The sequence below is a fragment of the Scyliorhinus torazame genome, unplaced genomic scaffold (assembly GCF_047496885.1).
Source record: "Scyliorhinus torazame isolate Kashiwa2021f unplaced genomic scaffold, sScyTor2.1 scaffold_770, whole genome shotgun sequence".
Classification (NCBI taxonomy): domain Eukaryota; kingdom Metazoa; phylum Chordata; class Chondrichthyes; order Carcharhiniformes; family Scyliorhinidae; genus Scyliorhinus; species Scyliorhinus torazame.
The window spans coordinates 74,794-100,225 of record NW_027308497.1 but is presented as its reverse complement, the minus strand read 5'-3'; the positions used below and the strand labels follow the sequence as shown (position 1 = coordinate 100,225).

Genomic DNA, 25,432 nt, shown 5'->3' with positions numbered 1-25,432 from the left:
TTCCACATGTGTCCCGGGTGCAATCAGCCCCCCCCGGCGCCCTGCCCCCTCCCCCCCCCCCCTGGCCCCCTGCCTCCCTCCCCCTTGCGTGGGCAATGGGGGGGGGGGGTGCATTGGCGGGGTGAGGCTCAGGGAACTTACCCTCACTGCCCTCATGAGGGCAGCTTCTTCCTGCACTGTTCCCCCGTGCGGGGGATGTGCCCGACAGCGCTGACTGCGGCCCCCACCTCTCGCCATCCACGCCTCACGGTGCTGCTTGACTGCTGCGCTCCTCCACTGCATCCAACAGTGACTCCAGGTCACAGTCCCTGAAGCGGGGTACGGCGCGACGGGGCTCCTCCATGTCGTCCCCCGGTGTTTCTGTGCGCCCTGCGCACTTCCTTATACATAGCGCGGTGTCATCGTGGCATCGCGCGATGACGTCACCCGCTCCAGCGCTCTGCACACCGCGTTCCTCGCAGTGCCGCTGCTGGCCCCTCTCTCAGGCAGTGAATTGGCCGTGGCGTAGTCCCATTCGCGCCTTCGTGGAACGTGACAGCGTTCATGGCGGCGCGGGCACTTGGTCTCCATATCAGAGAATCGCCCCCATTATCTCCACTTGACTTATGGCCTGTTCCTTTTTTCTTAAACCTCCAAAGCACTAATTACAGTAGTAATCTGTGTCACTGGTAAATTTCCCCTCCAGTGGGATAGTATTCACCGAAACCCAGATTTGATTCTTAGTCTGTGCAAAATGCAAAACATCAGCCAAGTTTCCTGTTCCTGGTCAGCTACCTGTTACTGCAAAGTGATGATTTATGGATGACAATATGGAATAGATTATGCTCTGAAATCTTCCGCTGCCCCTCAGCGTTTTACTGTCGTGCTCACACATGGGAACAGCCAATGATTTACCAGAAGGTTTAAGCTGTGGCACGGTTGGCGCCTCTGAGTCAGAAGGTTGGGAGTTCAAGTCCCAGTTCAGGGAGCTGAATGCACAGATGAAGGCTGACACTCCATCCAAAACTGAGAGATTGCTGTACTGTCAGGGGTGTTGTCTTTTGATCGAGACATCAAACTGAATCGCTGTCTTCCCCCAGGTGCATGTATAAGACCGAATGGCACTGTGTTGAAAAGAAGGGGAGCCATCCCCATTGTCCGCACTAAAATAACAGTACAGACAAATCGTCCACTCATTACCACACTTACGTCTCTGGGATGTGCTTTGCGCAAATCGGCTACCGTGTTATTCCACCGCATCAGTGACTACAATGCAAAGTGTTTCACTGGGTGTAAAGTGCTTTTGGGCGTCTTGAGGTTGTGAAAGGTGGTATGTAAATACAAACTGTTCCTTTCTTTTTCATTACCTGCCGAACTCCATCCCCATCACAATAAGGAAGCAGAAAATTGGAAATAAATCTTTGCCAAAAAAAAAATGATTTACACTTAACAGGTTCCCTACCTTTTCTCCCATCAGTCCAGGGAAGCCAATAATGCCAGAGATCCCTTTCAGTCCTGAGGGTCCTGGTGATCCGGGAAATCCTGGAAGCCCTGGATCACCCGGTCTACCTTTGTCACGTCCAGGATGGGTTCTTAATCCTGGGCGTCCATGACGACCAGAAGGCCCTGGGAAGCCTTTGTCTCCTATTTAAAAACAAATAAAGAGTTCACTTTATCACTTCAAATTAATTCCATGGAGTGGAGTTTCCGCTTACAGCACAACGCTTACAGCACAATTGGTAAAGCAGATACAAATTGCACCCAGGCTTTCACTTATTTCAAACACCTTTTTTCTCCAATTTTCATGTCAACAAATGTAAAATCTGCCATGAAGCAGCACAACCGGGCAACGTTTTAAAAACTCCCCCCTTTTTTGTTAAACTCCCCCCTTTTTTGTTAAAGAAATTGCTTTCAAATATATTCCATAATTTGGTGCCATTTGGTTAATACTAAATTTGGTTAATAATAAATTTGGTTAATAATAAAGCAAAACAGCATTGAGCGAGTCAATGATAAGCAGGGGCTTACTGTAGCACGGGAGAGCTGAAGACTAAAGGGAGTAGGCTCTTTCAAAAAGATTGATGTTTAGATAGGTCATCTTTCAAACGTAATGCTTTGCATTCACTTGGCCTCAACCAAGGAGGTCGCGAGAAGGGACGCCAATGTTTGGGTAGCCTGGGGTCTTCATAAACTTTGCCCAGGCCTGTGCCCTGGAGGACTCTCTCTCCAGTTTTTCCGCAGAATATTAACACAACTTGGGAGATAGCATCATGAATGAGAAGGTCAACTCAATTGGCATTGAGAATGAGTGCGACAGTGATGGGGGAGACCATCATGTCCCATTGGCCAACCAGCAGCAACCTCACGTCAGGCATCCCCGGCCAGTGAGGTAGTCACTGGGGTGAGATCAGACCATCATCCTGGTACTTACCAGCAACCAAAAGTACGACATCAACGTTGGAACATGGGATATGGGAACTCTGTTACAACCTGGAAAACTGACAAACATCAAGCACCAAAATCAGGTGTTTGAAAGTTAAAATTCTTGGTTTGAGTGAAATGCGCTGGAAAGACGGAGGTAATTCCACAACAGATGGCATCACACTTGTCTACGAGGGGGATCAAAACATGAGACGGGTGTAGGAATCCTTCTAAGACGAGATGTGTGCGAGGTTCCTGGGCTATCTCGGATAGAATGGGCCTAGTGCAGAACTTGGGTCAGCCATAAATGTCTGGTTCTTTCAGGAGAATCGCACTTTCGACCTCTGCAATTATATTTTACACCGTCTTTACTTTTTTTTAAACAGTAGATTAATTGCCAGTAACCGATCCTCCTTTTCTGTAAATTGTTCCCTTGGTTGCTTCTTCCCTCTCTGTTTTCTCTTCTGATACAAAGCTGGAAACCAGCTAGCTGTTCCTGGGCGGCCACCAGATAAATATTTATATGTAAAATGGAAAAGACGCAGAGAGGATAAAGGCTAAAGGTCAAAGGTGTTAGATCCGCTTCATTTTGTTAATAGTGCACCTAACCATCTAACCATCTGTTGGCGGACCTCTCCAATCACTGTGTTCCCCGTGAATAGGCCTTTGCTGCTCATGATTCTGAAGCAACCCCTACAGTTACTAACCACAGTTCAATCTTTTAAGAAAATATACATTTTAAAACCTTTCTTTGGAGCCAGAGGGAGCAGGTCCCTAACTCCACGATCTCAGTGACCACCACTCCCCTCCCCCCGCCCCACACACCTGATCCTTCCCCTCACTAATTGATTACTGCTCCCTGTCGAAGCACCACAGGCTCTGGCGGTTCATCCCGCGAAGGCGTGAAAGGAGGCCCGCGATCCTATTTTGGGACTCCATTGGACCTCTCTGAATGGGCGTGCACTGGCGCCCCTTCGTCAAAATGCCACCTTTGATCCGAATCAGACATGATGGTGCAATTTTAAAAACAAAACGAAAATTACCATTCTGCCCACGAAACCCTGGAACCCCATGTCTGCCAGGGTTTCCTTTTATTCCATTGGTTCCAGTAACATTGGGCGGAGGCCCAGGCCATCCAGTAGCCCCTGTATCACCTGAAGAAAAACAAAGAAAGCAACAATAAACAGAAATCAAACGGTAAGCAGCCAATGACAGATCTTAACAGGAATTAAACCGGCACACCAAAATGGACCATAGGATCCCTACAGTGCAGAAAGAGGCCATTCGGCCCATCGAGTCTGCACCGACCCCCTGAAAGAGCATCCTACCGAGGCCCACTCCACCAGCCTATCCTCGTAACCCCACCTAACCTGCACATATGTTCAGAAGGTGGCGCTGGAGCGAGGCGACCCTCTGTGAGCTCTCCCCAACAGATCCACTTTTTACTTAACTTATACTCATTCTAATCTTTTACATTGGATACCTTGTGTTGCCCTGCTATGTATTTTCTTTTCTTCCCTTTTCTTCCCATGTACTTAGTGATCTGTTGAGCTGCTCGCAGAAAAATTCTTTTCACTGTACCTTGGTACACATGACAATAAACAAATCCAATCCGATCCATCTTTGAAATCGGAGCACCCGGAGGAAACCCACGCAGACACGGGGAGAACGTGCAAACTCCACACAGACAGTCACCCGAGGCCGGAATCGAACCCGTGTCCCTGGCGCTGTGAGGAAGCAGTGCTAACCACCGTGCCGCCTGTGGTATTATAGGTATTACGGTACCTGATAGGCTAAAGCACCATTGGTGGAAACTGTATGCTTGCTATTGGTTAGAGTGTATGATAGCTCCGCCCTGATAGGCGGGGTATAAGACCCCCGTGCCACCCCAGCAGCCCTCATTCTGTACCTGAGCTGCTGGGGGAAACATCTAGCTTATTAAAGCCTTCAGTTGGACTACAACCTCGCTTTAGTGGTCATTGATCGTGCATCAATTTAATAAGCTAGTTTTTAAGAAGAAAGGATGGAGCTCCGAATCAAGCCGGAGTGTCTGCAACTTAGCCCCCACGTGGCGAACTCAGCGGCAATCTTTAAGCACTGGCTGGCGTGCTTTAAAGGGTATCTCGAGGCGGCCGAAAACGCACCCACGGGAGAGCAGAAACTGCACGTCCTGCACTCAAGAGTGAGCCCGGAGATTTACACCCTCATCTAGGAAGCAGAAGACTTCGATGCAGCAATAGAGCTGCTAAAAGGACACTATATTCACCTGGTAAACCAGGTCTATGCCCGGCACCTGCTTGCAACAAGGCGACAAACCCCTGGGGAATCGCTGGAGGAATTCTACCGTGCACTCCTGGTGTTGGGCAGAAGCTGCGGCTGCCCGCAAGTTTCGGCGAGCGAACACACGGAACTCTTGGTCCAGGACGCTTTCGTGGCAGGTATGCTATCGTCACAAATCCGCCAGCGCCTGTTAGAAAAGGACACCCTGGGTCTCAGGGAGGCAACATTCCCGTATCTCGATAATGTCACCATCTGCGGCCACGACCAGCAGGACCACGACACCAACCTCCGAAAATTTCTCCAGACCGCTAAAATCCTTAACCTTCCATACAATAAGGATAAATGCGTGTTTAGCACAGACCGTCTAGCCATTCTCGGCTACGTAGTGCGAAATGGAGTTATGGGCCCCGACCCTGAATGCATGCGCCCCCTTATGGAGTTCCCCCTCCCTCACTGCTCCAAGGCCCTGAAACGCTGCCTAGGGTTTTTTAGCTACTACGCTCAGTGGGTCCCCAACTACGCGGACAAGGCCCGTCCCCTGATCCAATCCACAGCTTTTCCCCTGTCGATAGAGGCCCGCCAGGCCTTCAGCCGCATCAAAGCAGACATTGCAAAGGCCACGATGCACGCCATCGACGAGTCCCTCCCCTTCCAGGTCGAGAGCGATGCGTCCGACGTAGCTCTGGCGGCCACCCTCAACCAAGCGGGCAGACCCATGGCCTTCTTCTCCCATAACCTCCATGCTTCTGAAATCCGCCACTCCTCAGTTGAAAAGGAGGCCAGGCCATAGTAGAAGCTGTGCGACATTGGAGGCATTACCTGGCCGGCAGGAGATTCACTCTCCTCACTGACCAACGATCGGTGGCTTTCATGTTTGATAATGAACAGCGGGGCAAGATAAAAAATGACATGATCTTGCAGTGGAGGATCGAACTCTCCACCTACCACTACGAGATCTTGTATCGTCCCGGGAAGCTAAACGAGCCTCCTGACGCCCTTTCCCGCGGCACATATGCCATCGCACAAGTGGACCGCCTCCGAGCCCTCCACGAGGACCTCTGCCACCCGGGGGTCACTCGCTTTTTCCATTTTGTCAAGACCCACAACCTGCCCTACTCCATCGAGGAGGTCAGGACAGCCACCAGGGACTGCAAATCTACGCGGAGTGCAAACCGCACTTCTACCGGCCAGAGAAAGCACACCTGATAAAGGCTTCCCGTCCTTTGAACGCCTCAGCATGGACTTCAAAGGCCCCCTCCCCTCCACCGACCACAACACGTACTTCCTGAGCATGATTGACGAGTACTCCCGGTTCCCATTCGCCATCCCCTGCACCGGACATGACCGCAACCACCGTCATCAAGGCCCTCCATAGCATCTTTGCACTGTTCGGGTTCCACGCTTACATACATAGTGATAGGGGGTCCTCCTTTATGAGCGACGAACTACGTCAATTCCTGCTCAGCAAGGGCATCGCCTCGAGCAGGACGGCCAGTTACAACCCCCGGGTAAAGGACAGATAGAGAGGCAGAACGGAACGGTCTGGAAGACCGTCCTACTGGCCCCTACGGTCCAGGAACCTCCAGTCTCCCGCTGGCAAGAAGTCATCCCGGATGCCTCCACTCCATCTGGTCACTGCTTTGTACGGACCACCAATCAGACACCTCACGAACGTCTCCTCTGGGACCTCACTCCTGACCTGGCTGGCAGCTCCCGGACCTATCCTGCTCTGAAAACGTGTCAGCAGGGGTGACGTCTTTGTGAATTATAATCTCCTGAGTCCCACACGCCCGCTGCCAGACCCTCGCCCACTAATAGGGGGGAAGTAGCACGATGTCAGACCCCAGGAGGCTGCCACTGAAGAGCCTCATTGGGTGTGGGGGAGGGGAAGCCTGAAGCAGAACGCCTAAACTTTCCTCGTGGCATCTTCAGTCTGATCTGCCTATTTAAGTAAGGACTTTGCAGGAGGGCCCACCCACCCGCTCAGAAGAGCAGCTTAAATTGCAGGAAAAGAGCCGGAGCTTGGTAAGTCTCTGGAACACAAGCTGTGGTGTAAATGTTCCGTCGTGCCGGCCCGATTACCTTATTTTATTTGTTTATCTGCCTTAATTTTAAGAATCGTTCCATTTGTCATTCAGGGCAGTAAACGCAAAAAAGGCTCAAATACGTAGGTACCTGAAACAGTTCAGCTGACGGAAAGCCATCTACTTGGGGGGGGGGGGGGGGGGGGGGGGAGGCGGGGGGGGGGGAAGGACCTAGATACCAGCTTTGGATTGTCATCTTACCCTTTTCTCCTTTCCTCCCGACGGGACCAGGGAAGAAGCCCGGCCTTCCTGGGCTGCCGTTTCTCCCGGACGTCCATCAAATCCTGGCCGGCCTTCTGGACCAGGCAATCCTGGAATCCAACCACGCCAGGAGAACCCCTCTCACCTGTGGTAAATCAAGACACAAAGGATAAGCAATACCGACTTCAATCTGTGGGCAAACGTTATAGCGATGAAATTGAAAAAGGTAGTAACTGTTGAAACCGTAACAATATGGTTAAGAAGTACTGATAAGTGATATAGTCCAGGATTCACCATTCCTCGCCGCTAAGATTGGGAATCCCAATCGGGCGGAGAATCTCAAGTCAACACAAAAATAGTCTCGGGGCCGGGCGGCACATCCCCAGTCTCCGCTCCCACCGGCAGGCCACTGGGATTCCCACGTTGGCGGGAACATGCAAACAGCTCCTTAACATTAATTTGAATGAGATTAATGGGCTGGAAGCCCAAATCCCGCCCCCCCCTCCCCCATTGTGCACGGGCACCCACAGCAGGAACTCCACCGGGCGGACCTTGGTGCAAATATTGCCATGTGCAGTCCTGCCGCGCTGGGCCCCAAGGGGGGGGTCAGAGGATTAGGTCATTGCTTGTGTGGCCCTCTGCTGCTGTCAGGCAGATCTGGGGGTTAGAACCATGGAATCCATACAGTGCAGGTGGATGCCAATCAGCCCATTGAGTCTGCACCTACTCTCTGAAAGAGTACCCTACCTAGGCCCACTCCCCAGGCCCTATGCCTGTGGCTCTGTAACCTCACTTAACCTGCAGAACTTTGGACACCAAGGGGCAATTAATCATGGCCAACCCACCTAACCTGCACATCTTTGAACTGTGGGTGGAAACTTCACCACCCGGAGCAAACCCACGCAGACAGGGGGAGAACGTGTAAACTTCACACAGTCACCTAAGTCCAGAATTGAACCTGGGTAGGCGGCACGGTGGCGCAATGGTTAGTACTGCTGCCTCACAGCGCCAGGGACCCAGGTTTGATTCCGACCTTGGATGGGGAGTTTCTCCCCGTGTCTGTGTGGACTTCTTCCAGATATTCCGGTTTCATACCACAGTCCAAAGATGTGGAGGTTAGGCGGATTGGCCACGCTAAATTGCCCACTAATGTCCAGAGGTTAGCTGGGGTTTCGGGGATAGGGTGTGCTGTGAGCCTCGGTGAGGGTGCTCTGTGGAGGGTCTGTGCAGAATGGCCTCCCTCTGCACTGTAGGGATTATATTCATTCAATTTCATAGTGGCTTTAACGAGCCTTTAATTGACAGCTTACTGGTTTAAACACAGCTGCCAGGAAGGTTGTTTATTTATCTTTCCCTTCACGTTTGAAATGACAGTGCCAAGGTGCCACGGTGGCATTTTGCACGGTCCGGGGTTGCCCTGCCCATATTAGGTGGAGTGCGGAGTGGGTCCTTATATCTGTACTAATCTCAACAGGGTTGTGACGGGGTTGAAATAACTGGCCCCAGCCATCTGGTTTCTAGACGCAGGTCAATACTCGCAAGTGAGATAATCAAAAAGAAACAAAAAGCAAGTCATTGATTGATAGTTCGCATGGATTTCTTAAAGGAAGGTCTTGCCTCTCAAGAAAGCACAACATCTTTCTAAGGAGACTAAGGAAATTTGGCATGTCCACATTGTCCCTTAGCAGCTTTTACAGGTGCACCATATAAAGCATCCCATCCGGCTGCATCACAGCCTGGTATGGCAACTGCTCGGTCCAATACCATAAGAAACTACAGAGAGTTGTGAACGCTGCCCAGTCCATCACGCGAACCCGCCTCCCATCCATTGATTCTGTCTACACCTCCCGCTGCCTGGGGAACGTGGGCAGCATAATCAAAGACCCCGCCCACCCGGCTTATTCCCTCTTCCAACTTCTTCCATCGGGCAGGAGATACAAAAGTCTGAGAACACGCACAAACTAATTCAAAACCAGCTTCTTCCCCGCTGTTACCAGACTCCTAAATGACCCTCTTATGGACTGATGGACTTATGGACTGATCAGATCTCTTCACACATCTTCTCTGCTGAGTAGTACTACACTCCTGTATGCTTCACCTGATGCCTGTGTCTATGTATTCACATTGTGTCCTTATGTTTGCCCTGATTTTTTTCTCATGTATGGAATGATCTGTCGGGACTGTACACAGAACAATACTTTTCACTGTACCTCACGGTACACGTGACAATAAACAATCCAAAGAAAATCCCAAAATTTGATTGAATTCTTTTGAGGAAGTGCAACAAGGGTTGATGAAGTTGATGTAATGGATGTGGTGTACATGGGTTTTAGCAAGGCAATTTGGCTCAGTAACAGGAAACAAAAGGTAATAGTCGATGGCAGCCCTTGCAATTGGAAACTTGTTTCAAGTGGTGTTCCACAGGGCTCGGTGTTGGGGCCCTTACTGTTTGTGTTGTATATTAACGATTTGGACGTGAACGTGGGGAGCACGATTGGGAAATTTGCAGACGGCTCAAAGATTCACCAAGTGGTGGATAGTGTAGCACAGTAGCACAGTGGTTAGCACTGTTGCTTCACAGCGCCAGAGACCCAGGTTCGATTCCCGGCTGGGTCACTGTCTGTGTGGAGTCTGCACGTTCTCCCCGTGGCTGCGTGGGTTTCCTCCGAGTGCGGCGGTTTCCTCCAACAAGTCCTGAAAGACGTCCTTGTTCGGTGAATTGGACATTCTGAATTCACCCTCAGTGTACCTGAGCAGGTGCACAGTGTGACGACTAGGAGATTTTCACAGTAACCTCATTGCAGTGTTAATGTAAGCCTACAGGTGACACTAATAACAATTATTATTATTATTAGGATAGTTATAATCTTCAAAACAATGTAGATGCATTGATGGAGTGGATGATAATGTGGCAGATGGAATTTAACACAGACAAGTGTGAGGTTATGCATTTAAGGAGGTCAAACAGTTCTAGGGAGTACACAATAAATGGGCAGAGTAAGAAGTCTTACAACACCAGGTTAAAGTCCGACAGGTTTGTTTGGAATCACTAGCTTTCGGAGTGCAGCTCCTTCATCAGGGGTGACTTAATTGAGTTGTACAAAATTGTAAGGGAAAGAGATAGGCTGGACAGGGTAAAATTGTTTCCCTTGGTGGAGAATTCTAGAACCAGGGTTAATAGATTCAAGATAAGTGGCAGAAGGTGTAGAGGGTACATGAGGAAGAACTTTTTTACACAGAGGGTCGTGGGGGCCTGGAATTCACTGCACGGGTTGGTGGTGGAGGCAGGGACCCTAAACTCTTTTAAAATGTACCTGGATCTGCATCTTAAGTGCTGTACGATACAGGGCTATGGACCAGGTGCAGGAAGGTGGGATTAGAAAGGACACCTGGGTGTATTTGGGCTGGCATGGAGAAGATGGGACAAATGGCCTCCTTCTGTTCTGTAACCTTGCTCTGATTCTATGATTCCATCAAATAGCCAGTGAAGGCTCAATGGGCTGAATGGCCTCAATCTGTTCTCTAATTCTTGATGGGTCTCTGATTTCTGGTTGTGATTTCAACACAGAAATTAGGCAGAAATGGTGGGTGCAATTCTCCCAGAAAATTACTAAGTGAGGTCGGCAAACGAGGTGCAATTCCCGCCAGGTGGATCTGTGCGATCCAGACTGCAATTCACCCACACTTAGACATCCTTTTGGAGCGAGGGGTGAGTCACGCTGTGGGACCATAAGAAGCTGGCAAGGCCGGATTCTCAGAGACAGAGGTGCCATTTTTAAAGATGTCAGAACATGACTACAGCAACCCCTCCCATCTCATCCCTAACATTGGCAAAGCACCTCCCAACCACTGGCAAGCTCGCCACCCCCCCCCCCCCCCCAAATTGCTGGCAGGGCCCCCTTCCCCAAATATAATCTTTATCTTTATTATTAATGTCACAAGTAGTCTTACTTGATGCTGCAATGAAGTTACTGTGAAAATCCCCAAGTCGCCACACTCTGGCGCCTGTTCGGGTACACTGAGGGAGAATTCAGAATGTCCAATTCACCTAACAAGCACGTCTTTCGGGACTTGTGAGAGGAAACCGGAGCACCCAGAGGAAACCCACACAGACATGGGGAGAACTTGCAGATTCTGCACAGAACGTGACCCAAGCTGGGAGTCAAACCCGGGTCTCTGCCACTGTGAAGCAAGTGAGCCACACCCCACAATGGGTTCGAAAAAGGCCCCCCTCTGCCCCTTCTCAGGTCCCCCCCCACCCCAGTCCCCCCTTTCAGTGCCCACCCTTTGGCAGTGCCAAACTGGTACTGCACCCTGGCAGTGGTAATCAGGGTGCCAGGGCCCAGTGCTAGGTTGGCACTGCCGGGATGCATCTGCTCTTTCTAGGAAACACTTCAAAGTTAATGGACCATGAAGAGCTATAAGAACAAACAAAGTCCTTCTTTGGAGTAGCCTGAACTTGTCAATCAAGGGGCTTGTCACTGGCGCCTGGTCCCCACTTTTAAGGACCAGTCGTGATTTGCGCCTACGGGGCTTCCAGCAGGGGGCAGGCGGGAGCATCCCGGGGGGCTGCAGCATTCCACTTCAATCGTGCTAATGAGATTGGAATGGATGCTAATAAGCTCTGATCAGGTTCTCGCTGTTTCTGCACGAGAACCTGATCTCACCAGGCAGCGAGGAGCAGGAGACATGCAACGGGTTTGACACCCAATTCAATGGGCCAACGGGAATCCCAGCAAGGGCTAACGGCCCTGGAGAATCACCGCCAGTCTTTTAAAAATAATTCATGGTAAATGGGCGTCGCTGGCTAGGCCAGCATTTATTGCTCATCCCTATTTTCACTTGAGAAAGCGGTGGTGAGCCACCTTCTTGAACCTCTGAAGTCCATGGTGTAGGTACACCTACTATGCTGTTAGGAAGGGGGTTCCAGGATTTTGATCCAACAGCAGTGAAGGAATGGCAATATAGCTCCAAGTCAGGATGGTGAGTGGTTAGAAGGCAACTCGCAGGCGGTGGTGTTCCCTTGTGTCTGTTGCCCTTGTCCTTCTAGGTGGCATAGGTTGGTGGGTTTGGAAGGTGCTATCGCAGGATCCTTGGTGAATTGCTGCAGTGCATCTTGCAGTTGGAGTACACTGTTGTATGCTGTACGTCAATGTGAAGGGAGTGAATGTTTACGGTGGTGGATGGGGGGCCAATCAAGCGAGTTACTTTTACTTGAATGGTGTTGAGCTTCTTGAGTGCTGACGGAGCTGCCCTCATACAAGCAAGTGGATATTCCAGCATACTGCTGACTTGTGCCTTATAGATGGTGGGCAGGCTTTGTGGAGATGGGAGGTCAATTACTCGTCACAGGATTCCTAGCCTCTGACCTACTCTTGTAGCCACAGTATTTATATGGCTAGTCCAGTTCAGTTTCTAGTCAATGGTAACCCCCAGGATGTTGATAATGGGGAATTCAGTGATTGTAATGGTTTTAAATGTCAAGGGGAGATGGTCCGATTCTCTGTTTTTGGGAGTTGGTTATTGCCGGGCATTTGCGTGGCACCAATGTTAATTTACACTTCCAAGCCCGAGCCTTAATATTGTCCAGGTCTTTCTGCAGCTGCAAAGATTGTTGCCCCCATTAGAATGCAAGTGCTCCAGCAGCTCGTAAGATAAGCACCGGTGGTGAATGAGCAATAAGGCAAACAATTGGAGTTTTGGTAAACAGTCGAAAAGGTTTTGCTCCAATTGCTATGCTCTGAGTATAATTTGTGTGTAAAGCCCAGCTTCACTTCAAGGTGAAGTGGAGGAAGGCTGTCTCCACCAGGAAGGCTTGCTCTACTCAACTCTGACATCAGGACCATTCCAAGCAGATTGTTATGGGCCAGGATTTGGAAAACTCCAAAGAATATCATGGAGTTCACCTGACCTACAACTGTTTATAGATTTTGGTTACGATGAGTACAAGGGCCTGCCTTTCCTGTGTTATTCAACAAGTTCTTTCAGCACTTTTAATCAAAAAACAAGCTTTATTCTACGAATTTAGTTAACATTCTTATAAACACACACAGTAAGCATTTTTATCAACTACAAACATAAATGCCCCACACAGTTACAGTAATCTATATATCATCCTTAATAACTTCCCCCCTTGAACTGTTCCAATTTAATAACAAGATCCCAGAAACCAGAAACCCCTTTTCAAAGGTGTGGCCCAGCACACAGCACTCAAGACCTGGTATGGATACTTCTTGTTTCCTTTCTCTAAACAGCAGGTTTGAATTCCTTCCTGAAAATAGTTATCACTTTTAAGTTATCAAGTAATCTGGAAACAGCTTTTAAACTGAAGGTCCTTCTGAGTCCAGCAGCCAAAAAGCCCACATGAGCCACAAAACAGCCCAAACCAAAACAAAAGTAAAACTCAGAGCCACAGCACAGCCAGCTCCACCCGCACAATGACATCACAGAAGCCATGTGACAAGACAAAACATTTCTTAAAGGGGCACTCCCATGACAATATGTACATTCAAAGTATGTGCAAAGCTTCACACAGGTTCTTTACAGGTACAGAGTGTAAAAAACTTTAGAAGTTTGGGGGAGTGGGGGCTTTGTTGTAGCCAAAACGCATGAGAGAGATGCAGCAGCCCTTCACCCTCAAACCGTTTCCGATTTGTTTCTTCCTTCAGGGTTTGAAACGGGCAGCCAATTTTGTGCCCAATTTGCATTTTCACAAAGTCAAATTTACATGCGAACATATTGTGATATCCCGCTCGGGACCTATGGAGTGGGAATGATTATCTACCCTGTGGTCCTTGCAGAATACGAGCTCCTCCACTAGGGCCAGGAGAATCTCTAATTTTTATTTTAAAATAAATATTTTATTGAAAATTTTTGGTCAACCAACACAGTACATTGTGCATCCTTTACACAATATTATAACAACACAAATAACAATGACCTATTTTATAAACAGAAAATGAATAAATAATAAATAACAAAAATGAAAACTAACCCTAATTGGCAACTGCCCTATCACAAGTAACACTCTCCAAAAATATAATTTAACAGTCCAATATATAATTATCTGTAGCAACGACCTATACATATTATACAGTATATATTAACAACCCTGAGAGTCCTTCCCCCGCCCTCCCCCCCCCCCCCCCCCCGATCCTGGGCTGCTGCTGCTGCCTTCTTTTTTCCATTCCATCTATCTTTCTGCGAGGTATTCGACGAACGGTTGCCACCGCCTGGTGAACCCTTGAGCCGACCCCCTTAGGACAAACTTAATCCGCTCTAGCTTTATAAACCCTGCCATGTCATTTATCCAGGTCTCCACCCCCGGGGGCTTGGCTTATTTCCACATTAGCAATATCCTACGCCGGGCTACTAGGGACGCAAAGGCCAAAACATCGGCCTCTCTCGCCTCCTGCACTCCTGGCTCTTGTGCAACCCCAAATATAGCCAACCCCCAGCTTGGTTCGACCCGGACCCCTACTACTTTTGAAAGCACCTTTGTCACCCCCATCCAAAACCCCTGGAGTGCCGGGCATGACCAAAACATATGGGCATGATTCGCTGGGCTTCTCGAGCACCTCGCACACCTATCCTCCACCCCAAAAAATTTACTGAGCCGTGCTCCAGTCATATGCGCCCTGTGTAATACCTTAAACTGAATCAGGCTTAGCCTGGCACACGAGGACGACGAGTTTACCCTGCTTAGGGCATCTGCCCACAGCCCCTCCTCGATCTCCTCCCCCAGCTCTTCTTCCCATTTCCCTTTTAGTTCTTCTACCATAGTCTCCCCTTCGTCCCTCATTTCCCTATATATATCTGACACCTTACCATCCCCCACCCATGTCTTTGAGATCACTCTGTCCTGCACCTCTTGTGTCGGGAGCTGCGGGAATTCCCTCACCTGTTGCCTCGCAAAAGCCCTCAGTTGCATATACCTGAATGCATTCCCTTGGGGCAACCCATATTTCTCGGTCAGCGCTCCCAGACTCGCGAACTTCCCATCCACAAACAGATCTTTCAGTTGCGTTATTCCTGCTCTTTGCCACATTCCATATCCCCCATCCATTCCCCCCGGGGCAAACCTATGGTTGTTTCTTATCGGGGACCCCCCCCAAGGCTCCAGTCTTTCCCCTATGCCGTCTCCACTGTCCCCAAATCTTCAGTGTAGCCACCACCACCGGGCTTGTGGTGTAGTTCCCCGGTGAGAACGGCAATGGGGCTGTCACCATAGCCTGTAGGCTAGTCCCCCTACAGGACGCCCTCTCTAATCTCTTTCACGCCGCTCCCTCCTCCTCTCCCATCCACTTACTCACCATTGAAATATTAGCGGCCCAATAATACTCACTTAGGCTCGGTAGTGCCAGCCCCCCCCTATCCCTGCTACGCTGTAAGAATCCCTTCCTCACTCTCGGGGTCTTCCCGGCCCACACAAAACCCATGATGCTCTTTTCGATCCTTTTAAAAAAAGCCTTCGTGATCACCACCGGGAGGCACTGAAACACAAAGAGGAATCTCGGGAGGACCACCATCTTAACCGCCTGCACCCTCCCTGCCAGTGACAGGGATACCATATCCCATCTCTTGAAATCCTCCTCCATTTGTTCCACCAACCGCGTTAAATTTAACCTATGCAATGTGCCCCAATTCTTGGCTATCTGGATCCCCAGGTAACGAAAGTCCCTTGTTACCTTCCTCAACGGTAGGTCCTCTATTTCTCTACTCTGCTCCCCTGGATGCACCACAAACAACTCACTTTTCCCCATGTTCAATTTATACCCTGAAAAATCCCCAAACTCCCCAAGTATCCGCATTATTTCTGGCATCCCCTCCGCCGGGTCTGCCACATATAGTAACAAATCGTCCGCATACAAAGATACCCGGTGTTCTTCTCCTCCTCTAAGTACTCCCCTCCACTTCTTGGAACCCCTCAACGCTATCGCCAGGGGCTCAGTCGCCAATGCAAACAATAATGGGGACAGAGGGCATCCCTGCCTTGTCCCTCTATGGAGCCGAAAATATGCAGATCCCCGTCCATTCGTGACCACGCTCGCCATCGGAGCCCTATACAACAGCTGCACCCATCTAACATACCCCTCTCCAAAACCAAATCTCCTCAACACCTCCCACAAATAATCCCACTCCACTCTATCAAATGCTTTCTCGGCATCCATCGCCACTACTATCTCCGTTTCCCCCTCTGGTGGGGCCATCATCATTACCCCTAACAGCCTCCGTATATTCGTGTTCAGCTGTCTCCCCTTCACAAACCCAGTTTGGTCCTCGTGGACCACCCCCGGGACACATTCCTCTATTCTCATTGCCATTACCTTGGCCAGGATCTTGGCTTCTACATTTAGGAGGGAAATAGGTCTATAGGACCCGCATTGTAGCTGGTCCTTTTCCTTCTTTAAGAGAAGCGATATCGTTGCTTCAGACATAGTCGGGGGCAGTTGTCCCCTTTCCTTTGCCTCATTAAAGGTCCTCGTCAATACCGGGGCGAGCAAGTCCACATATTTTCTATAGAATTCGACTGGGAATCCATCCGGTCCCGGGGCCTTTCCCGCCTGCATGCTCCTAATTCCTTTCACCACTTCTTCTACCTCGATCTGTGCTCCCAGTCCCACCCTTTCCTGCTCTTCCACCTTGGGAAATTCCAGCCGATCCAAAAAGCCCATCATTCTCTCCCTCCCATCCGGGGGTTGAGCTTCATATAATTTTTTATAAAATGTCTTGAACACTCCATTCACTCTCTCCGCTCCCCGCTCCATCTCTCCTTCCTCATCCCTCACTCCCCCTATTTCCCTCGCTGCTCCCCTTTTCCTCAATTGGTGTGCCAGCAACCAATATCTCCCCATATTCGTACTGTACACCCTGTGCCTTCCTCCATTGTGCCTCTGCAGTGCCCGTAGTCAGCAAGTCAAATTCGACATGTAGCCTTTGCCTTTCCCTGTACAGTCCCTCCTCCGGTGCTTCCGCATATTGTCTGTCCACCCTCAAAAGTTCTTGCAGCAACCGCTCCCGTTCCTTACTCTCCTGCTTCCCTTTATGTGCCCTTATTGATATCAGCTCCCCTCTAACCACCGCCTTCAGCGCCTCCCAGACCACTCCCACCTGGACCTCCCCATTATCATTGAGTTCCAAGTACTTTTCAATGCACCCCCTCACCCTTAGACACACCCCCTCATCTGCCATTAGTCCCATGTCCATTCTCCAGGGTGGGCGCCCTCCTGTTTCCTCCCCTATCTCCAAGTCTACCCAGTGTGGAGCGTGATCCGAAATGGCTATAGCCGTATACTCCGTTCCCCTCACCTTCGGGATCAATGCCCTTCCCAGCACAAAAAAGTCTATTCGCGAGTAGACTTTATGGACATAGGAGAAAAACGAGAACTCCTTACTCCTAGGTCTGCTAAATCTCCATGGGTCTACACCTCCCATCTGCTCCATAAAATCTTTAAGTACCTTGGCTGCTGCCGGCCTCCTTCCAGTCCTGGACTTCGACCTATCCAGCCCTGGTTCCAACACCGTATTAAAATCTCCCCCCATTATCAGCTTTCCCATCTCTAGGTCCGGAATGCGTCCTAGCATCCGCCTCATAAAATTGGCATCATCCCAGTTCGGGGCATATACGTTTACCAAAACCATCGTCTCCCCCTGTAGTTTGCCACTCACCATCACGTATCTGCCCCCGTTATCCGCCACTATAGTCTTTGCCTCGAACATTACCCGCTTCCCCACTAATATAGCCACCCCCCTGTTTTTCGCATCTAGCCCCGAATGGAACACCTGCCCCACCCATCCTTTGCGTAGCCTAACCTGGTCTATCAGTTTCAGGTGCGTTTCCTGTAACATAACCACATCTGCCTTAAGTTTCTTAAGGTGTGCGAGTACCTGTGCCCTCTTTATCGGCCCGTTCAGCCCTCTCACGTTCCACGTGATCAGCCGGGTTGGGGGGCTTCCTACCCCCCCCCCCCCCCCTTGTCGATTAGCCATCCCCTTTTTCCAGCTCCTCACCCGGTTCCCACGCAGCCGTATCTCCCCCAGGCGGTGCCCCCCCGCCCATCCCCTCCCATACCAGCTCCCCCCTCTCCCCAGCAGCAGCAACCCAGTAATTCCACCCCCCCCCCCCCGCTAGATCCCCCGCTCGCGTAATTACTCTCCCCATGTTGCTCCCAGAAGTCAGCAAACTCTGGCCGACCTCGGCTTCCCCCCGTGACCTCGGCTCGCACCGTGCGACGCCCCCTCCTTCCTGCTTCTCTATTCCCGCCATGATTATCATAGCGCGGGAACCAAGCCCGCGCTTCTCCCTTGGCCCCGCCCCCAATGGCCAACGCCCCATCTCCTCCACCTCCCCTCATCACCACCTGTGGAAGAGAGAAAAGTTACCACATCGCAGGATTAGTACATAAAACTCCTCTTTCCCCCCTTTTTAACCCCCCTCTTCGCCCCCCATATTCGCCCCACCACTTTGTTCAAACGTTCTTTTTAATAACCCGCTCATTCCAGTTTTTCTTCCACAATAAAAGTCCACGCTTCATCCGCCGTCTCAAAGTAGTGGTGCCTTCCTCCATATGTGACCCACAGTCTTGCCGGTTGCAGCATTCTAAATTTTATCTTCTTTTTATGAAGCACCGCCTTGGCCCGATTAAAGCTCGCCCTCCTTCTCGCCACCTCCGCACTCCAGTCTTGATAAACGCGGATCACCGCGTTCTCCCATTTACTGCTCCGAGTTTTCTTTGCCCATCTAAGGACCATTTCTTTATCCTTAAAACGGAGGAATCTCACCACTATGGCTCTGGGAATTTCTCCTGCTCTCGGTCCTCGCGCCATCACTCGGTATGCTCCCTCCACCTCCAACGGACCCGCCGGGGCCTCCGCTCCCATTAACGAGTGCAGCATCGTGCTCACATATGCCCTGACGTCCGCTCCCTCCACACCTTCAGGAAGACCAAGAATCCTCAGGTTGTTCCTCCTTGCGTTGTTCTCCAGTGCCTCCAACATTTCCACACATCGTTTCTGATGTGCCTCATGCATCTCCGTCTTCAACACCAGGCCCTGTATGTCGTCCTCATTCTCGGCTGCCTTTGCCTTCACGACCCGAAGCTCCCGCTCCTGGGTCTTTTGTTCCTCCTTTAGCCCTTCGATCGCCTGTAGTATCGGGGCCAACAGCTCTTTCTTCATTTCCTTTTTGAGTTCTTCCACACAGCATTTCAAGAACTCTTGTTGTTCAGGGCCCCATGTTAAACTGCCACCTTCCGACGCCATCTTGGTTTTTGCTTGCCTTCCTTGCCGCTGTTCTTAAGGATCCACTGCAATCCGGCCACTTTCTCCTCCTTTTTTCATCCGTATCCAGGGGGGATTCCCTTCTGGTTTACCGCACAGTGTTTTTAGCCGTCAAAATTGCCGTTGGGGCTCCTATCAAGAGCCCAAAAGTCCGTTTCACCGGGAGCTGCCGAAACGTGCGACTCAGCTGGTCATCGCCGCACCCGGAAGTCGGAGAATCTCTAATAACCTCTGTATAAAAGGTCAGCCAGTAAGGCACTGATCAGAGAGGAACCCAGTAGGGATCTACCGGGCAGTGTAAATAAAACGTTTCTTTGTTTTACTCGGTGTTGACACCCCGTATCCTTATTAAACTGGAATCCAAATAATACTGTAACAGTAAGAAGAAAAGATTGCGTACCTTTCGGTCCATATCGATGATGGCGGCCTGAGCGACCCGGCTCTCCTGGAAGACCACGGAGACCTGGTGACCCAGGGTGACCTCGATCCCCTGGAAATCCTGGAAATCCCTTCATACCAGACGGACCTAGGGGTCCACGATCTCCGACTGAACCTTTTGGGCCGGGGAAACCTGCGGGCAAGACCATTAACTTTTCAAAGTCAAAACTTGGGAGGGAAGAAAAAGCTGGAAAGATGTACATTTTTCAACTACTGCAAAGCAGGTAAGCAACTAACTTCGACAGCACCTTTCAGCTTCTTGTTGGTTTAACTGGTTAGCATTTGCTGGGGTGACGAAATCCACTCTCTCTGTATTGGTTCTTTTAAATTTGGTTCTACTAAGTGTGTATTTCTCTCGTTAAACATGTCCTGAGGTTGTAAGAGGCACTACATAAATGTAAGTTTTTTTTTCATCTGTTCAAACTATTCCAATAAGCATTCTCCTACTAGTAGGTCATACAGGAACACACATTCACCATCCTACAATACCTACAACCACTTAAACTTAGCCAGTGAGTGTTCACAATTGCATCCATTCCTGCCCTCACCAAAGCCCACACATACAGAAATTAGGGATTACCTTTGTTCACCCGAGTACAGAGGGACTGCCATTTCTCTTCCCACAACTTCTGATATTGTTAGCTAGCTCAGCGCAAACCAGGATCGAACCTGACACCTTTTGGCCCATGTGATTCAGTTCCATATTGAACACTTGATGTTCCAGTTGAGGAATCATTGAGACCACAAGTAAGTACACCCGAAGAGGTCTCTAATAAATAGCAGATATATGTGTGTGAAATGAGGTTGTCTTGTGGCGCAGTAGTAGCTTGCCTTCCTGTGGGCTAGAGGCTGTGAGTTCAATTCCCGCTTCAGGACTTGTTGGCCACGTACGGTTTGTTCATAATGCAGCTAAACAGGTCAATAAGCAGCCTGAAATTTGCCTGATGGCAGACAATGAGAGCAGGCGAGTTTCCTGTTCAGCCACACTGCAGTATTTTGCCAGGCATAATCTGTCGTGTTAAGCACACTGAGATAACACGGGCTGCAGCTATAACTGAAATATACTCGACCTTGAAGTTAGTTCAGTTTGATTTATTGAACCTGTCACACAGTTACCTCAGTTCTCTGTGAGTTCGACTCTCTGCTAACCTAAGTGTGATTACTCTGTCTGAACCAGACTAGCTCTTAGCCACGTGCTGTAGGTGTTATGTGATATATACACCTGACTCACTCTGTAGATGTAGTGGAAAGAGGCGGAGTGTGAGTGCCTCGTGCCTTTTATAGTGGGAAACCATTCCCAAGTGTTTTGCCTGCTGATTGGTTATGTCCTGTTCTCTGTGTTCATTAGCTGCCTGTCTGTATCTCATTATGGGCATGTCTGCATCTCATGACGTAATCATGGACCAATCCAAAGGATCTCCATGGTCACCAACAGAAACAGAAAATGCTGGAGAAAGGCAGCAGATCAGGCAGCATTTGAGGAGAGAAAAACAGAGACCAGGGGCGGGATTCTCCGACCCCCCTCCGGGTCAGAGAATCGCCAGGGACTGGCGTGAATCCCGCCCTCGTCGGCCGCCGAATTCTCCGGCACCGGATATTCGGCGGGTGCAGGAATCGCGGTGTGCCGGTCAGTGGGCACACCCCCCCCCGGCGATTCTCCGGCCCGTGATGGGCCGAAGTCCTGCTGCTGTCATGCCAGTCCCGCCGGCGTAAATCAAACCACCTACCTTACCGGCGGGACTGGCGGCGCGGGCAGGGCTCCGGGGTCCTGGGGGGGACGCGGGGCGATCTTGCCCAAGGGGGTGCCCCCATGGTGGCCTGGCCTGCGATCGGGGCCCACCGATCCGCGGGTGGGCCTGTGCCGTGGGGGCACTCTTTTCCCTCCGCCTCGGCCATAGTCTTCAGCATGGCCGATGCGGAAGAGACACCCCCCCCGCGCATGCGCGGGTTGACGTCAGCGGCCGCCTAGCCCCTCACGGTGAAGGTTTGGCCCCTAAAGGTACGGAGAAATCCGCACCTTTGGGGCGGCCCACCGCCGGAGTGGTTCCCCCACTCCATCCCACCGGGACCCCCCGCCCCGCCGGGTAGGGGAGAATCCCGGCCAATACTTTGAGTCTAAAACGACCCTTATCAGAACCAGGGAGAGGTAGCACGGTGATGAGTTTTATGCTGTTGAAAAGAGATGAGAGGGCAGTTTGAGCAAAAGAGGTCAGAGATAAGGTGGAGGTTTGGAGAGATTAAATGACAAAGATGCCATGGAACACAAGACAAAGGAAGTGGTAATGATAGTATTAAAGACTAAAGCCAATGTTAATACGGAATAAATATCAGCACTCTCTGAAAGCAAAGAGCAGAATGTGTTAACAGCAGAAAAAGGTTCAGCACTCTCTGAAAGCAAATCATGAGAACAAGATACAGAATGGGGGTGGGGTTGGGGGGTGAGAAGGGTATCAAAATGGAGGATAGAGTTCATGGTCTGAAGTTGTTCAACTGAATGTTGAGTCAAGAAGGCTGCGGAATGCCGAATTGGAGATGAGGGGCGGAATTCTCGCCCCCCACGCCGGGGGGGAGAATCGCCCGGGCGCCGCGCGAGTCCCGCCACGCCGCCCCAACGCCTGCACGCGATTCTCCAACCCCCCCCGCAAACCGGCGTGGCGCAAATCACGGCTTCCCGCTGGGAGAATCGCTGCTTGCCGTTGGTAATGAGCGAGCGGCGATTCTCCGGCCCGGATGGGCCGAGCGGCCTGCCCAACACGACAGGTTCCCGCCGGCGCCGTCCACACCTGGTCGCTGGCGGTGGGAACAGCGCGGGAACGCTGGAGGGGCAGCCTGTGGGGGGACGAGGGGGGTTCGTGCACCGGGGGGGGAGGCTCAAAGAGGCCGGCCTCTCTGAAGGAGGACCTCCTTTCCTCTGCTGCCCCACAAAATCCATCAGACATTGTTTGTCAGGAAACTTGACCCATTTCCAAACCACCTTTAAAATCCCAAGAACTCAATTGCTGAAGTTTATCCCGACATCAGGAAACTTGGCCTCCCAATGAATTAAATTTCCCTGCCCAGTAAGGTTCTCACTGCTGCTGGTGGCACCAGTGAATCCTGCCCATTTTCTCAGCGTCCCAGTGCTCTGCACTATCACATTTCATGTGACTGCTTGGGTTTGTTGTGTGGATGTTGCCTACATGTGGGAGGGTTGTGCATCAGAGCTAAGAGGGAAGTCTTCAAAGGATAGCCCTTGTCATTCAGCAGCCAGCATCGAAGCTGTCGTAATGGCACAAATACAGATGACATAGTCATCCAAGAGCCGGTGCAGACTTGATGGGCCGAATGGCCTCCTTCTGCACTGTAAATTCTATGATAGTGGATTACTGAAGGCATCATGACTGCTCCCAGGACACTGGGAATTGACCTGCTTTGGGTAAGATACAGACAGGCCACTGAGGGAAGTACAATCCCTCTCAGCTGTTTTACAGCTGTTTGGAGTGGACGTGCAGAAAAAAGATTCAGCATGCATGCTGTCAATAGTATCCAGCACCATGGGACGTCTGCAATCCTTGGAAAGAGTGCTCTCTCTACCTGCTTCCCTCTAACAAGAGAGAATGAGATATGCTCAACTCCTTTGGCATACACAGCCTCAGTGCCTTCCTTAATGCTACTGTTCCAGCACCGCAAGGTTCCAGATGCAAACAGTTTGTGTTGAATACACATGACAAAGTCCTTCAGTACCTGCCATACCACTCCATGTAGACTTCAGCAACTATTAAAAAATATTCTGGAAACTACCACTCTACAATCACAGCAAGAACCAGTATCAATGAATCAGCAACTAACTCCAAAGTAGGTGATGATTCCTTTACCTAGCACTACAAAGAAGGGTAAGAAGTCTTACAACACCAGGTTAAAGTCCAACAGGTTTATTTGGAATCACGATCTTTCGGAGCGTAGCTCCTTCATCAGATGAGTGGACTTTAACCTGGTGTTGTAAGACTTCTTACTGTGCCCACCCCAGTCCAATGCTGGCAACTCCACATCATGATTACAGAGAAGGCCCTTCCTGCTGCTAAACATACGTTCAGTTGTGCAGCAGCTCTAGCACTGAGCTCCAAAATGGCAGCAGAAGTGCCAAATTAGCATTATACTCTGATTAACGTCCCAAGCTGTCTCTAACTATTTCTGGCAGACGCTCCCTGCACGTGCTAACACTCTTAGCAAAACGTCATCTGGCACAGATAGCACCAGAGGTGTCCATGCATGCTAAGAATGCCATTTTGGAGGCAAAGTAGCATCCGTGCTGAAAAACAGCATCAAACTCAATCTAAAGTGTGCCACAGCGTTGAAGGTAAGAAAGACAGTGATCAGTATTGAAGGGAGAGTTAGGGGGTGTGACAGAAGGTCTGCTTGGAGGGAAAGATCTTACAGAGGCTTTTTGAAGAGGTGAAGAAGGCAGCAAGGCAAAGAGGTTTGGACACAGAGTTCCAATGTGCAGAGGCAAGGAACCTTCTTCTTGGCACCTTCATCCTGGCATATTGTCATCCGATATCACTGGCCTTTGGGTGGAAAGAAATTCCAATCTCCAGTGTGTGGTGTTGGGTGTTCTAACACACAGAAGAGCCAACACAGTTGCATATGGTACAACGCTTGTTTATTTAAACTCACTATTTACAACTTGGTCTTTGCACTCTGCACGTGGGGGGCTCCCTGCTTGTGGTGTTTCAACAGCTCTTTCATGCTTCCTTCTCCCCAGACCTACCGACCTCCAGGTGTCGTGCTCGTGCTTTTTATGTGGTTGGTGTTCTTGTCTGTGATTGGTTGTGGTGTTGTGTACTCTGATTTGCCTGTTAGTGTGTCCATCATGATGTGTGTGTTTGAATATCATGACATCCCCCCTTTTTACAAAGATATGTGCCTACGTGGTAATAAATATGATCGTGACGTGAGTGCATCTAAGAGTGTGTGTGTGTCGTGTGCAGCATGTGTCTATGACGGAACTATGTACATGGGGCGATGTCGAGTGCGTCACATGAATCCAGTTGTACCATAACATAACAGAAATGCGAACGAGAGAAGAAGAAAAAAAATTTTGAACAGTTGTCCAGTCAGACGACATCTGGAACGATAAACAACAACAGGTTATCATGTAAAATTGTCCAACTTATTAAACATATGAACTGTATTATAAGTCCATTCTAATGGGTTTGCGACGAATTCGGGTTGACCGCCTTAAGGGTGGATCAAGAACCACCGGCTGCTGTGCAGGCATGGCCATGGGTGGCGATGGAAAGGGCGTGATGTGCGGCAGCTCCACAAAGTCATCCTCGGAAGCCTGTTGAGGATCTGGCGTGTTGTGTGGCTGTGAACGTGGAAGTCGGCGAAGGGCGCGCCGATTGCGGCGACGCACGGAACCATCCGGCATGCGAACCAGGAACGAGCGGGGAGCCACTTGTCGGAGGACTTCGGCCGGTGCTGACCAGCCACCATACGGTTGATGGACGCGTACTTTGTCTCCGGAGGACAGGGGGGGCAGGTCCGTCGCTCGTGTGTCGTACCGACCTTTCTGGCGATCACGCTGCAGTTGCATGTCCCGAAGAACCGCCTCATGGTCTGTTGTCGGTGCCAGGACGGAAGGTACCGTCGTCCTGAGGGAGCGACCCATTAGTAGCTGCGCTGGCGAGAGGCCCGTGGATAACGGGGCCGATCGATAGGCCAGCAAGGCAAGGTTAAAGTCCGATCCGGCATCAGCCGCCTTGCACAGG

The 25,432-nt window shown here is 50.4% G+C and overlaps 1 protein-coding gene across 2 annotated transcripts in view; it reads right to left on the bottom strand.

The window, feature by feature from the left end:
* Positions 1-1,446: 1,446 nt before the first annotated feature.
* LOC140406654 (uncharacterized) overlaps positions 1,447-25,432 on the bottom strand; it is a 98,712-nt gene continuing 74,726 nt past the window's right edge. For both annotated transcript variants that reach the window (XM_072494657.1, XM_072494658.1), the window contains 4 exons: positions 19,645-19,815; positions 6,966-7,110; positions 3,444-3,554; positions 1,447-1,623 (listed from right to left, as the gene is read on the bottom strand). In XM_072494657.1, the coding sequence (XP_072350758.1) occupies positions 3,551-3,554; positions 6,966-7,110; positions 19,645-19,815 (320 nt within the window). In that variant the 3' untranslated portion in view covers positions 1,447-1,623; positions 3,444-3,550. The remainder of the gene's footprint in view (positions 1,624-3,443; positions 3,555-6,965; positions 7,111-19,644; positions 19,816-25,432) is intronic.